General features: G+C 44.2%; 1 protein-coding gene across 12 annotated transcripts in view; it reads right to left on the bottom strand.

The window, feature by feature from the left end:
- Positions 1-14,881, bottom strand: part of PPFIA2 (PTPRF interacting protein alpha 2) — a 656,694-nt gene that overhangs the window by 121,714 nt on the left and 520,099 nt on the right. For all 12 annotated transcript variants that reach the window (XM_063927696.1, XM_063927698.1, XM_063927701.1 and 9 more), the window contains 4 exons: positions 14,609-14,832; positions 10,137-10,374; positions 8,108-8,137; positions 432-562 (listed from right to left, as the gene is read on the bottom strand). In XM_063927696.1, coding sequence (XP_063783766.1) covers positions 432-562; positions 8,108-8,137; positions 10,137-10,374; positions 14,609-14,832 — 623 coding nt within the window. The remainder of the gene's footprint in view (positions 1-431; positions 563-8,107; positions 8,138-10,136; positions 10,375-14,608; positions 14,833-14,881) is intronic.

Genomic DNA, 14,881 nt, shown 5'->3' with positions numbered 1-14,881 from the left:
TGCACTCCCCAGTATTCAGACCCGAAAACTGGACAGTAGGTACCATGCGGCCCTCACACCCCATCAGAAGAGGTTGTCGCAGAACATGGGAATCCTGGCCAGTGGAGCATCTGCCATGTCCCGTAACTGCCTGCAACCAAGCTGGAGCTGGAAGAGCGGGCGCACACTCATACTGCACAGTCACTGTGTGTGAGAGACTCCTGTCACTCTGAGGCTGCGGCCACACCGCCTACAGCTTGCTACCCTATTTGGACAAGACGGCTCACATCCTTGCTAGGCACTAAGTAGCATAGCCCCTTTGACCCTTGGGGCTCTGTACAGGTGTCCCCTTTGACCCCCCCTGTCGCCAGCCCTGCAAACTCATAACAAATAACAAGCATATAAAGACTATAGCAAGTTGTTGTGCAGCTTGGGAAATCTGCAGAGCTCACCCCCTGGCGTCGTTGTGATATGAAGATGGCAGAGTGTGAGTCATTCTGTGAGCACGCGGTGTTGAAGGAGGGGAGGTTTCACATTTTATTGTGGCTTTATCTTCACGGCCATCTTCTTCTACAACTGCAATCTAAAAAGGAAAGTTGGTATATTAACTGCAATCAACCAATCACATCTTTATAACATTTATGTGTTTAGTGAAAGTACATTAAAAAATATATATATTTCTACAAAAAGGAGCAATTTGTTCTTGTTTTATTTTCTTGCTATTAAAATGGATTTCCACATTCCTAATGTACCAAACAGCTTTAGCACACAGAAAACAGAAATAGCAACAAACGTGTCCACATACTTTATGTAAAGAGTAATGCCGCGTACACGCGGTGCGATCCGTGCAGCGGCCGATACTGACTATATTGACGCCGGAGGCATGAGCCTCCGATATAGTCAGTATTGGCCCTGCGTGCACCACTATATTTTCTTGCGATGCCGATCCCGTGGGACCACGCATCGACTTCACAAGGTGCATACACATGGTGCAATATACACTATATTTACTTCCGATATGGAATATATAGTTCACATCGAAGGTAAAATTGCACCGTGTGTATGCACCTTAATACCTTTATTGCTAATAAACTATTCAAAGTCACATCAATAACATTAAAAAAATGGAAAAAAAACCTCAATAAAACAACAAGAACAAATATTCTGTGTGGGAATAAAAACATAAAAAGTTAGAAAATGTTACACGTAGAGCTTTAAAAATATAACACAATTCTATGCTGACAACAGGTAAAACAATTGTTTGATTATGAAGACTAGGTTTTATGGTGGCAGGGCCAAATTATCAATGGGGCAGATGGGACTACAGCCCCAGGTCTCCCAGTCATCATGACAGTATGTCACAAGGTAGGACGGCATAAGTATTAAAATAGTTTTTCTACTTTTATGTATTTAGGGAGACATTAGGACTGATAGTGTAGCGGTGTATACATGCCACTAGTCAAACCCTCACGGAGCACCGTAACAGAGTGATTTTCTGCCTTGTGGCGGTCCAACCCCACATGCCAAGGGTGCAGGGCCACTGGCACCAGGAAGAAGAGCACTACCCCAGGACACTCTACCATTCCAGGCACCAGCAAGCCAAATGCAGGTGCCGTGGGGCAGAGACTCGCAGTCCCCCCAGTTATGGCCCTGCCTACACAGTACTGGCAATAGCTCCTATCCTTCATACAAATTCTTTGGGGGGGGTGAGAGGGGGGGATGTATGAAGCTTTGAAAAGAGTAAAGAAGTATGCTAGTGGATACCTTATCAATGGTAACCATTCAGCTGCTACCTGTGATTTTATAAAATGCACTTGATAAATGTTACTTCAAAGTTGATTGGTTGCCATGGGCAACTTCTCCACTGGCTCATTTCTCCACTCTTTTCACAGATTCATACATCTCCCACTGAGTCTTTTTCATCCCCATGTCCATGAGGCCATTAACCTGGCCCTGTATAGAGGGGAAATCGAGAAACCTACAGTATACTTTAAATATTGAATCCATCAAAACATGTAATTTATTAGTGTGAATTTATGGAAAGCTCCCCTAGGCTAGGCACTAGTGTAGCAGAAGAGTGGCACACTGATCTGCCAGTGTTTTGTAATTCACAATGTTTATCCATTTGTAGTCCTGGATATGTGGACATAAAAAGTTTACTAACATAAAAAAGAAATCAAAGATTATTTTTTATTAGTGATAAAAATAAGAATTTACTTACCGATAATTCTATTTCTCGGAGTCCGTAGTGGATGCTGGGGTTCCTGAAAGGACCATGGGGAATAGCGGCTCCGCAGGAGACAGGGCACAAAAAGTAAAGCTTTAGGATCAGGTGGTGTGCACTGGCTCCTCCCCCTATGACCCTCCTCCAAGCCTCAGTTAGGTACTGTGCCCGGACGAGCGTACACAACAAGGAAGGATTTATGAATCCCGGGTAAGACTCATACCAGCCACACCAATCACACTGTACAACCTGTGATCTGAACCCAGTTAACAGTATGATAACAGCGGAGCCTCTGAAAAGATGGCTCACAACAATAATAACCCGATTTTTGTAACTATGTACAAGTAATGCAGATAATCCGCACTTGGGATGGGCGCCCAGCATCCACTACGGACTCCGAGAAATAGAATTATCGGTAAGTAAATTCTTATTTTCTCTATCGTCCTAGTGGATGCTGGGGTTCCTGAAAGGACCATGGGGATTATACCAAAGCTCCCAAACGGGCGGGAGAGTGCGGATGACTCTGCAGCACCGAATGAGAGAACTCCAGGTCCTCCTTAGCCAGGGTATCAAATTTGTAGGATTTTACAAACGTGTTTGCCCCTGACTAAATAGCCGCTCGGCAAAGTTGTAAAGCCGAGACCCCTCGGGCAGCCGCCCAAGATGAGCCCACCTTCCTTGTGGAATGGGCATTTACATATTTTGGCTGTGGCAGGCCTGCCACAGAATGTGCAAGCTGAATTGTATTACACATCCAACTAGCAAAAGTCTGCTTAAAAGCAAGAGCACCCAGTTTGTTGGGTGCATACAGGATAACAGCAAGTCAGTTTTCCTGACTCCAGCCGTCCTGGAACCTATATTTTCAGGGCCCTGACCACATCTAGCAACTTGGAGTCCTCCAAGTCCCTAGTAGGCGCAAGACACCACAATAAGCTGGTTCAGGTGAAACACTGACACCACCTTAGGGAGAGAACTGGGGACGAGTCCGCAGCTCTGCCCTGTCCGAATGGACAAACAGATATGGGCTTTTTTGAGAAAAAAACCACCAATTTGACACTCGCCTGGTCCAGGCCAGGTCCAAGAGCATGTTCACTTTTCATGTGAGATGCTTCAAATCCACAGATTTGACTGGTTTTAAACCAATGTGTTTTGAGGAATCCCAGAACTACGTTGAGATCCCACAGTGCCACTGGAAGCACAAAAGGGGGTTGTATATGCAATACTCCCTTGACAAACTTCTGGACTTCAGGAACTGAAGCCAATTCTTTCTGGAAGAAAAATCGACAGGGCCGAAATTTGAACCTTAATGGACCCCAATTTGAGGCCCATAGACACTCCTGTTTGCAAGAAATGCAGGAATCGACCGAGTTGAAATTTCTTCGTGGGGCCTTCCTGGCCTCACACCACGCAACATATTTTCGCCACATGTGGTGATAATGTTGTGCGGTCACCTCCTTTCTGGCTTTGACCAGGGTAGGAATGACCTCTTCCTGAATGCCTTTTCCCTTAGGATCCGGCGTTCCACCGCCATGCCGTCAAACGCAGCTGCGGTAAGTCTTGGAACAGACATGGTACTTGCTGAAACAAGTCCCTTCTTAGCGGCAGAGGCCATAAGTCCTCTGTGAGCATCTCTTGAAGTTCCGGGTACCAAGTCCTTCTTGGCCAATCCGGAGCCATGAGTATAGTTCTTACTCCTCTACGTCTTATAATTCTCAGTACCTTAGGTATGAAAAGCAGAGGATGGAACACATACACCGACTGGTACACCCACGGTGTTACCAGAACGTCCACAGCTATTGCCTGAGGGTCTCTTAACCTGGCGCAATACCTGTCCCGTTTTTTGTTCAGACGGGACGCCATCATGTCCACCTTTGGTAATTCCCAACGGTTTACAATTATGTGGAAAACTTCCCCATGAAGTTCCCACTCTGCCGGGTGGAGGTCGTGCCTACTGAGGAAGTCTGCTTCCCAGTTTCCATTCCCGGAATGAAACACTGCTGACAGTGCTATCACATGATTTTCCGCCCAGCGAAAAGTCCTTGCAGTTTTTGCCACTGCCCTCCTGCTTCTTGTGCCGCCCTGTCTATTTACGTGGGCGACTGCCGTGATGTTTTATCCCACTGGATCAATACCGGCTGACCTTGAAGCAGAGGTCGTGCTAAGCTTAGAGCATTATAAATTTACCCTTAGCTATATTTATGTGGAGAAAAATCTCCAGACTTGATCACACTCCCTGGAAATTTTTTCCTTGTGTGACTGCTCCCCAGCCTCTCGGGCTGGCCTCCGTGGTCACCAACATCCAAAACTGAATGCCGAATCTGCGGCCCTCTAGAAGATGAGCACTCTGTAACCACCACAGGAGAGACACCCTTGTCCTTGGATATAGGGTTATCCGCTGATGCATCTGAAGATGCGATCCGGACCATTTGTCCAGCAGATCCCACTGAAAAGTTCTTGCATGAAATCTGCCGACTGGAATTGCTTCGAAGGAAGTCACCATTTTTTTACCATGGCCCTTGTGCAATGATGCACTGATTTTAGGAGGTTCCTGACTAGCTCGGATAACTCCCTGGCTTTCTCTTCCGGGAGAAACACCTTTTTCTGGACTGTGTCCAGAATCATCCCTAAGCACAGGAGACTTGTTGTCGGGATCAGCTGCGATTTTGGAATCTTTAGAATCCACCCCTGCTGTTGTAACAGTATCCGAGATAGTGCTACTCCGACCTCCAACTGTTCCCTGGACTTTGCCCTTATCAGGAGATCGTCCAAGTAAGGGATAATTAAGACGCCTTTTCTTCGAAGAAGAACCATCATTTCGGCCATTACCTTGGTAAAGACCCGGGGTGCCGTAGACAATCCAAACGGCAGCGTCTGAAACTGATAGTGACAGTTCTGTACCACGAACCTGAGGTACCCTTAGTGATAAGGGCAAATTTGGGACATGGAGGTAAGCATCCCTGATGTCTCGGGACACCAGATAGTCCCCTTCTTCCCGGTTCGTTATCACTGCTCTGAGTGACTCCATCTTGATTTGAACCTTTGTAAGTGTTCAAATTTTTTTAGATTTAGAATAGGTCTCACCTAGCCTTCTGGCTTCAGTACCACAATATAGTGTGGAATAATACCCCTTTTCTTGTTGTAGGAGGGGTAATTTAATTATCACCTGCTGGGAATACAGCTCGTGAATTTTTTCCCATACTGCCTCCTTGTCGGAGGGAGACCTTGGTAAAGCAGCCTTCAGGAGCCTGCGCAGGGGAAACGTCTCGACATTCCAAACTGTACCCCTGGGATACTACTTGTAGGATCCAGGGGTCCTGTACGGTCTCAGCGTCATGCTGAGAGCTTGTCAGAAGCGGTGGAACGCTTATGTTCCTGGGAATGGGCTGCCTGCTGCAGTCTTCTTCCCTTTCCTCTATCCCTGGGCAGATATGACTCTTATAGGGACGAAAGGACTGAAGCTGAAAAGACGGTGTCTTTTTCTGCAGAGATGTGACTTAGGGTAAAAACGGTGGATTTTCCAGCAGTTGCCGTGGCCACCAGGTCCGATGGACCGACCCCAAATAACTCCTCTTCCTTTATACGGCAATACACCTTTGTGCCGTTTGGAATCTGCATCACCTGACCACTGTCGTGTCCATAAACATCTTCTGGCAGATATGGACATCGCACTTACTCTTGATGCCAGAGTGCAAATATCCCTCTGTGCATCTCGCATATATAGAAATACATCCTTTAAATGCTCTATAGTCAATAAAATACTGTCCCTGTCAAGGGTATCAATATTTTTAGTCAGGGAATCCGACCAAGCCACCCCAGCTCTGCACATCCAGGCTGAGGCGATCGCTGGTCGCAGTATAACACCAGTATGTGTGTATATACTTTTTATGATATTTTTCCAGCCTCCTGTCAGCTGGCTCCTTGAGGACGGCCCTATCTATAGACGGTACCGCCACTTGTTCTGATAAGCGTGTGAGCTCCTTATCCACCCTAAGGGGTGTTTCCCAACGCGCCCTAACTTCTGGCGGGAAAGGGTATACCGCCCATATTTTCTATCGGGGGGAACCCACGCATCATCACACACTTCATTTAATTTATCTGATTCAGGAAAAACTACGGTAGTTTTTTCACATCCCACATAATACCCTCTTTTGTGGTACTTGTAGTATCAGAAATATGTAACACCTCCTTCATTGCCCTTAACGTGTGGCCCTAATAAGGAATACGTTTGTTTATTCACCGTCGACACTGGATTCAGTGTCCCTGTCTGTGTCTGTGTCGACCGACTAAAGTAAACGGGCGTTTTAAAACCCCTGACGGTGTTTTTGAGACGTCTGGACCGGTACTAATCGTTTGTCGGCCGTCTCATGTCGTCAACCGACCTTGGCGCGTGTTGACATTATCACGTAATTCCCTAAATAAGCCATCCATTCCGGTGTCGACTCCCTAGAGAGTGACATCACCATTACAGGCAATTGCTCCGCCTCCTCACCAACATCGTCCTCATACATGTCGACACACACGTACCGACACACAGCACACACACAGGGAATGCTCTGATAGAGGACAGGACCTACTAGCCCTTTGGAGAGACAGAGGGAGAGTTTGCCAGCACACACCAAAAACGCTATAATTATATAGGGACAACCTTATATAAGTGTTTTCCCTTATAGCATCTTTTTTATATATTTCTAACGCCAAATTAGTGCCCCCCCTCTCTGTTTTAACCCTGTTTCTGTAGTGCAGTGCAGGGGAGAGCCTGGGAGCCTTCCCTCCAGCCTTTCTGTGAGGGAAAATGGCGCTGTGTGCGGAGGAGATAGGCCCCGCCCCTTTTTCGGCGGCCTCGTCTCCCGCTCTTAACGGATTCTGGCAGGGGTTAAATATCTCCATATAGCCCCCGGAGGCTATATGTGAGGTATTTTTAGCCAAAAAAGGTTTTCATTTGCCTCCCAGGGCGCCCCCCTCCCAGCGCCCTGCACCCTCAGTGACTGCCGTGTGAAGTGTGCTGAGAGGAAAATGGCGCACAGCTGCAGTGCTGTGCGCTACCTTAAGAAGACAGAGGAGTCTTCTGCCGCCGATTCTGGACCTCTTCTCGTTTCAGCATCTGCAAGGGGGCCGGCGGCGAGGCTCCGGTGACCATCCAGGCTGTACCTGTGATCGTCCCTCTGGAGCTAATGTCCAGTAGCCAAGAAGCCAATCCATCCTGCACGCAGGTGAGTTCACTTCTTCTCCCCTAAGTCCCTCGTTGCAGTGATCCTGTTGCCAGCAGGACTCACTGTAAAATAAAAAACCTAAGCTAAACTTTTCTAAGCAGCTCTTTAGGAGAGCCACCTAGATTGCACCCTTCTCGGCCGGGCACAAAAATCTAACTGAGGCTTGGAGGAGGGTCATAGGGGGAGGAGCCAGTGCACACCACCTGATCCTAAAGCTTTACTTTTTGTGCCCTGTCTCCTGCGGAGCCGCTATTCCCCATGGTCCTTTCAGGAACCCCAGCATCCACTAGGACGATAGAGAAATACAATTATTTTATAGGTATGGAATTTCGAGTACAGATGTGTACTCATACATTAGTGCCAAAGTCGCGCCAAACAGCCACTCTCCGCATGCCAAGTCCTGTGCGACTCTTCTAGCGCCTAGCATCTTTTTACCCAAAAAAACGCATCTTCACCACAATGCAACGCAACTAGGATGCACCAGGTGACTGTGCAGATGAATCTGATATGCGACACTTGTATATCTATGTGTGACTGAGTCTGAATCTGTGTAAGAAGTGCCATGACGTGTTCTGTTGTGCTATATTACAATAACCAAAGACTATACCAGAAGTGCAAAATATGGAAGTCCATGTACTCTGTGCAGACACTACCATGTACCATAGAATAAGGATAAAACAAACATTAACATTACCTTTCTTCTATGTTTCCGCAAATCACTAGGCTAAATGTGGAGAAAATAAAAATATAAAAAATGTGTTAGTGTTAAGAATAGAATAATCTAGATACTATACAATATATTCAGTTCTATATTAGAAACACTCATGTTCTGTTATAAAAGTAACATAGTAGAAGTCATTACTATAGAATAGAATATATAAAACATTTCATTATAGTTCTTACTATTCTATTTATTTTAGGAATGCTACAGCACTATCATGATTTCAGTGTTCTCTATAATATACATTTTTTTCCAGTCACTTTGGATGCGTTAAAGTACACCTAATGAGTTACAAATCCTCAGGGGCAGATATTGGGGTCAGGTAGCCCCTAGGCAAAATATTTTTGTCTGCCCCACCCTTTCCTTTACAACTCCCCCATGCCTCCGTGGTCACAGGCAGTTAAACATAGAGATGCCCAGCAGCAGCGATAGGCAGCTCTGCATACACATGCCAGCTGGGGGAGGTGGGGGGAGTGATGACGTTAGTGGTAGGAGTAGTAGTAGTGATACATGATAGCTGGGGAGGTGGTGGATGTGATGGTGGTAGTAGGAGGGACTGTATAGGAGTAGTAATTGGGACACCTGGGTTAGCACAGGTCTAAGGAACATACAGGATGACAGGTTCCCCAAATCCACCACTGCCTATTACACCCATAATACTTACCACACTGGCTGCTCTCTCTCTCTGCATTCTTCCTGTGCGAGGTCACCAACTCACTCATGCTGGGAGCAAGGGACAGTCTGCAAACTGTTTGCCACTATACAAGTGTATTCAACAGTGTTTGAATACTCTTGTAAAGTGGCAAGTACTGTAGTTTGTTCCGTACTCTCAGCAGCTGTGAGATCTTCCAGACAGGGAGAGATCATATAACTCATTAAAGAGAGGAGCTCAGCCAAAGTTGTCATCGACCCCCGCAACAGCAACAGTGAGAAAGGTGTCCAAAAATTATAAGGGGATGAGGAGGACAGCCGTCTGTGCCACCCCCAGCGGGCAAGTGCCTTATGTGCTTAGTGGAAAATCCGCCACTGAAGATCCTGCTTGCTGTGTGTTCGTTAAATAATTTATTACTTATTTAGGTTATTTGTCCTCCTGTTTTCTCGCTGAAGCCAGCAAAATTCTAGGGGAGAAATTCTATTTCCGCTAAGGGTGCGAGTTGCTGTTGCAGAGGCATGTAAATGGCGTCAATGGCATTCGCATCCCTCACAGGCCCTTCTGGTGCTGGACTCGCACATTCTTACTCGCAGCGCTATGGGGCTGAGAACAAAAATCCGATAGTAGGTGGTACCGTAAGTGCGGCATACAGCTACACTAACACCTGTGAATTGAATGCAGGTAACTGGATTCCCCCCTAGGAGTGTAAAACATGAAGATACTGATCTTTGGGGAGCGGAGTCAAAATAATACAATGGCTCTCTTCTATTGTGCACATGTTTTAAAGACACTGAATATCAGTGTCTGTAAAATATATGTCTGATTTGTTCACTTTAAGGGCACCATACACTACAGCAACATGTCGGACCCTCATGTCGCATACGATTTCCCTTGAACGCCCGGCAGCCTCCCGGGCGTCAGGATCGCCTAGGATACATCGTATGTGGTCCTTCTGCATATGATGTATCTTATGTGATCCCAGCCATGCATGCGGGAACCGACATATCATGAGTGCAGCACTAACGACCTAGGGGCTCCGATCCGATGCTCACGGGAGCGCGCATTGGATTGGATGTAAAACACATCAGATTTACCACTTTCCATCCGATTTATCGACCTGAAAGGTTGAAATCGGGCATTATCGTTCTAGTGTATGGGGCCCTTTACACTAACATACTGTAGATTTGGTGGAGGCCATTAATAACTAAACTAGGAGAACACATAAAAATACAGTACTTTAACCACACAGTGAGTTTTCTATTACTCTGGATATTTGTGGGGAAAAACAGCTGTCATTAGCCCAGCTTTCGTTACTATAATCCAAATAATATTGCTATACAGAAAACTTACTAGTGTCATTACTCCCATACGATCCATCTCCCTTGCTGGACTGCGTGGTGTAAGCTTGGGGGTGGAATGTCCACTTGGAGGTGACGAGCTCGCCAAGGATGAAGCCGTCACTGAACCAGTGATAGAGGTACCTGGGTGAATTCTGGCCAAGTTAAGTCCCTCCAAGCTAACGCTGGCTACCCTGTTCTCAATCTCCTCAGCTCTAAGTTCCGTAGACTCCTTTTCCTCCTGAATGAGTCTGGTTTAAAACACAGTAGAACAGAATATTTCACAAAGATACCAGTACCATAGACAGTCAGACTAAGAACTAAGGGTAGACTAATCAGCCTTTGGTATATCAGTGCCGCAGAACTCATTTATCTATTCCCATTCCTCTTTCAAGCTGCTTATGTATGAAAGAACTGTACATAATTGAAAGTTCTTTACTTGATGTAAATTGCATTAGATGCTCCTTTTTTTCTGCACATTGCTCCAATCTGAGTGCAGTATCATGATACGCCTCATGTAACTGTGCTGAAAGATACATGCCAAGATTTCATGCCCACTTAGCTTATTATCATCCCTGTGGAGCATGTGTCACAACTGTCTGCTGCTTTCAGATGCTGGCCTAACCGCATTCTGTTTACACATCTACACTTAGCATTCCATGGCCCACTGTCTCACAGATGAATTCTATCACCTACACACAAAGGCATTTTTAAACAGCATCTGTGTTCATTTTTACAGCTTTTCTAAAAAAAAAAAAAAATGATGTTAAATTAATTTAAATTATATTACAATTTAAAAGAAAAAATCACTCAAAAAATTACTTTGAAGTAAGCACAATGCTTAGAGTATCTAAGATTAGCAATATAGGTTGAGTATCCCATATCCAAATATTCCGAAATACGGAATATTCCGAAATACAGAATTTTTTGAGTGAGAGTGAAATAGTGAAACCTTTGTTTTCTGATGGCTCAATGTAGACAAACTTTGTTTAATACACAAAGTTATTAAAAATATTGTATTAAATGATCTTCAGGCTGTGTATATAAGGTCTATATGAAATAAATGAATTTTGTGTATGTACACAAACTTTGTTTAATGCACAGTTATTAAAAATATTGTATAAAATTACCTTCAGGCTGTGTGTATAAGGTGTATATGAAACATAGGAGCAGATGTATTAACCTGGAGAAGGCATAAGGAAGTGATAAACCAGTGATATTTGCAAGGTGATAAAGGCCCCAGCCAATCAACTCCAATATGTAAATTAACAGTTAGGATCTGATTGGCTGCTGCCTTTATCACCTTGCACATATCACTGGTCTATCACTTCCTTATGCCTTCTCCAGGTTAATACATCTGCCCCATGGTCCCATCACCATGATATCTCATTATGGTATGCAATTATTCCAAAATACAGAAAAATCCGTTATCCAAAATACTTCTGGTCCCAAGCATTTTGGATAAGTGATACTCACCTGTATTTCATTTATATAGTCTATAATTATTATTATTATTATTATTATTATTTTGTTTTAATTTTTTGTGTTTTTTTAAATTGGTTTTACAAAAATAAAATGAAAAATAAAACCCCACAAACTAAACAGAAAAGTTAGAACATACCGTAATATATAGGACAATATTAGCCAAAATGTATGACAGAGAAAGTTCGACAACATTCACATGCCAATACAAAAAATATATATTTTGGAACCAAAAATGTGCAGACACAACATATGATAAAACAAAATACATTGGTAGTAGACAATACAATATATTATATTACTACGGTAGCCCTCCTGAAACTATCAAGTTACGCGTAATTAAACATCGTCGCCCCTCTGACCATATCTGGATGAGCATCACAACGCCACAATTTATCAAACTATGAAATTGCCTCTCTACTAGTATATAGGTATCTCTCTTGATTAACAGTGTCAGATATGTATATATATATATATATATTCATACACACACACATACATATATATATTTAAGTGTTAATAAGTATATATATATATATATTTATCTTTACACATATATAGATATATATATATGGGTGTGGTTCATCAAATCGACAGTGTCTAGGTCGACAATGTTTAGGTCGACCACTATAGGTCGACAGTCACTAGGTCGACATGGATGGAAGGTCGACAGGGTTTCTAGGTCGACAGGGTTTCTAGGTCGACATGTGCTAGGTCGACAGGTCTAAAGGTCGACATGAGGATTTTTTTTTTGTGTGTTGTTTTCTTCGTAGAGTGACCGGGATCCCAAATTAGTACACCGCGTCCCCTCGCATGGCTCGCTTCGCTCGCCATGCTTCGTGCATGGTGCCTTCGCTCCGCTACCGCTTCGCTCGGCACACTTTACCGTTCCAATCGTAGTCCACGTGGATCGTTAAGTATGAAAAAATGCAAAAAAAGAATTTTTTTTTGAAAAACTCATGTCGACCTTTAGACCTGTCGACCTAGCACATGTCGACCTAGAAACCCTGTCGACCTTCCATCCATGTCGACCTAGTGACTGTCGACCTATAGTGGTCGACCTAAACATTGTCGACCTAGACACTGTCGATCTTCAGACCGGATCCCATATATATATCTCCTTCCTCCCACACACACCCCACCCCTGTCCCTCCAAAATGACTCCATGCTACATATCCAGCTCCCTCACCCCATCCAAAAGCCCTGTATCCCCTCACCAATCCACTCTTACCCTGGGGAGATACTCACCTGATCTGAACACAGCACAGCAGGTACCATGCGGCCAGCACTGGGCTAGGAAATCCAGGCCGGCGGAGCTCTTGCCATGTCCCATTACTGCCTGAGAGCCTTCTGTAACACTGAGGCTGCGCCAGCACGTCTACAGCTCGCTGCCCTATTTGGACAAGATGGCTCACATCCCTGCGGAATAGGCGCCGATCCGCGTGCTGCTGTCAGAAATGGGGCCACAACCCGAAAGGTTTTGGTCCCGTTTCCGACAATGTCAATTCGACTTTGTAAAAAGTCAGACTGACATGTCGAGTACGGTCAAATACTGTTGGATTTGGCCGTCCTATTGAATAATCCATGTTGGATCCTTTCCAACATCCGACATTAATTGGGTATACAGTACACCTATATTGTCTTGTGAGCACAAAGATTGCAGATGGAATCTACTGCTCATTCGTCATTGGTTGTTAATGTGAGCGATAAGGGGTAGCAGAAAATGGTCTGTAACTGGATGGGGAGTACCGACTCGAACAATACAACTCATTTTCATAGGATATTCCTTGTACGAGTTGGCATTGGGGGGGCATGGGGCAAGATTTATCTTCCCACCGGGCGACTGGAATGAAGTTATGCCACTGATGGTGCTGTCAGAGCAGCATCCAAGAGCTCTTTGATACCAGATTGCTTCCTAGTATCATAAGAGAACTCTATTCTGTATTTAAGAGCTTTTAGTAAGTTACAGTACTAAATTGTTGTTTGTGGTTTCTTTTTCAATGTTCAGGTCTTCTCTATTTGGTTTTCATCCCAGCCCTGAGCTAAGAAACAAACTCAATATACAAATCAAGCAGAATGTATACTGTAAGTCCAGAATTTGAATGTACTGAACTATATCAATAGCATCAATTATCAATAGCAATCTCTACAGAGAAAAAAAAGTGAACATTTACATTCATGTCTAGGGAATCCTTGTAAATAAACATCACTGAAAGACAATCAGCCCTCCTAACCTCATAACTCCTTGTGGCATGTGTACCTAGCTTCTCTAAGAATAGGACAGAAGCAGGATGCCTTTGAACAGCAGCCACAGGCAAAGGAGCTGAAACGCAATAAATAGAAATAACTCAGAAACACAGTCACTGTAGCTTAGTTCTCTCAATGTAAAAAAGCCAATTTCTAATGTCACCAACATGTTTGTTTCAGGTGCTGCTGGTGCAAGCAGAGGTGACATTACAGCACAAATAATGTGCTAGTCTGCCCTAAATGCCGGCTGAGCTCTGCTGAATAAAGATGTTTGTGCATTGTGCTCAGTCCGAGTCTGCGCTCCAGGGTGACTTGTGTTGTCTGCAGCACTGGCAGTACAGGGGCAAGATGAAAAATCCAGCCATGTTCCCCACAAGCTCTGATTGCTCTGTTAGGGTGGTATACAATTTGGGAAGAAAGTAGCTATGAACTTTCCTCTGAGCTTCTGCCAAGACAGACTATTGACTAACCCACTTGTTATACGTCATAACTGGCAGATTTTAATATTACATTAATTAGAACAGCACAGATATTCCTTCCATCTACTACTGGCAACCTATTACGGAGATGCAATTACCATAACTAGGTCCTTCCAGTATTGTAGTAAAATATCCTGAGGGTACCACCACTAGACAAATTGTATATCACAATGGGAATACTATTACATTAAATAATAACCCAAAAGTATAATATCATAGACATTATACATTATTTCCAATTTATATAGTATGAAAGCAAAAAGTCAATGAAAAGTACCTGATTTCTTTGTTAATGGCATCTAGCTGCTCTTGAAGCATCATGGCTAGTGTTTGAGCATCAGAATGCCCACCAGGTGACAGAAGGTCCATGGAACTGAAGATTGTGTCATGATCATCATCATCGTCAATGTCAGACATCTCGGTATCACTTTCAAAAGGATGGCTGCTAAGGACTCCCATCTGTTGTGTTCGATTCCATTCATGGTCTCCTAGAGACTTAACCTTTATCAATTGCAAAAATAGGAATTAAAAGTATAACATGTGGGCAACG

This window comes from Pseudophryne corroboree, chromosome 6 (assembly GCF_028390025.1).
Source record: "Pseudophryne corroboree isolate aPseCor3 chromosome 6, aPseCor3.hap2, whole genome shotgun sequence".
NCBI lineage: Eukaryota > Metazoa > Chordata > Amphibia > Anura > Myobatrachidae > Pseudophryne > Pseudophryne corroboree.
This window is presented reverse-complemented; position numbering and strand designations above follow the sequence as displayed.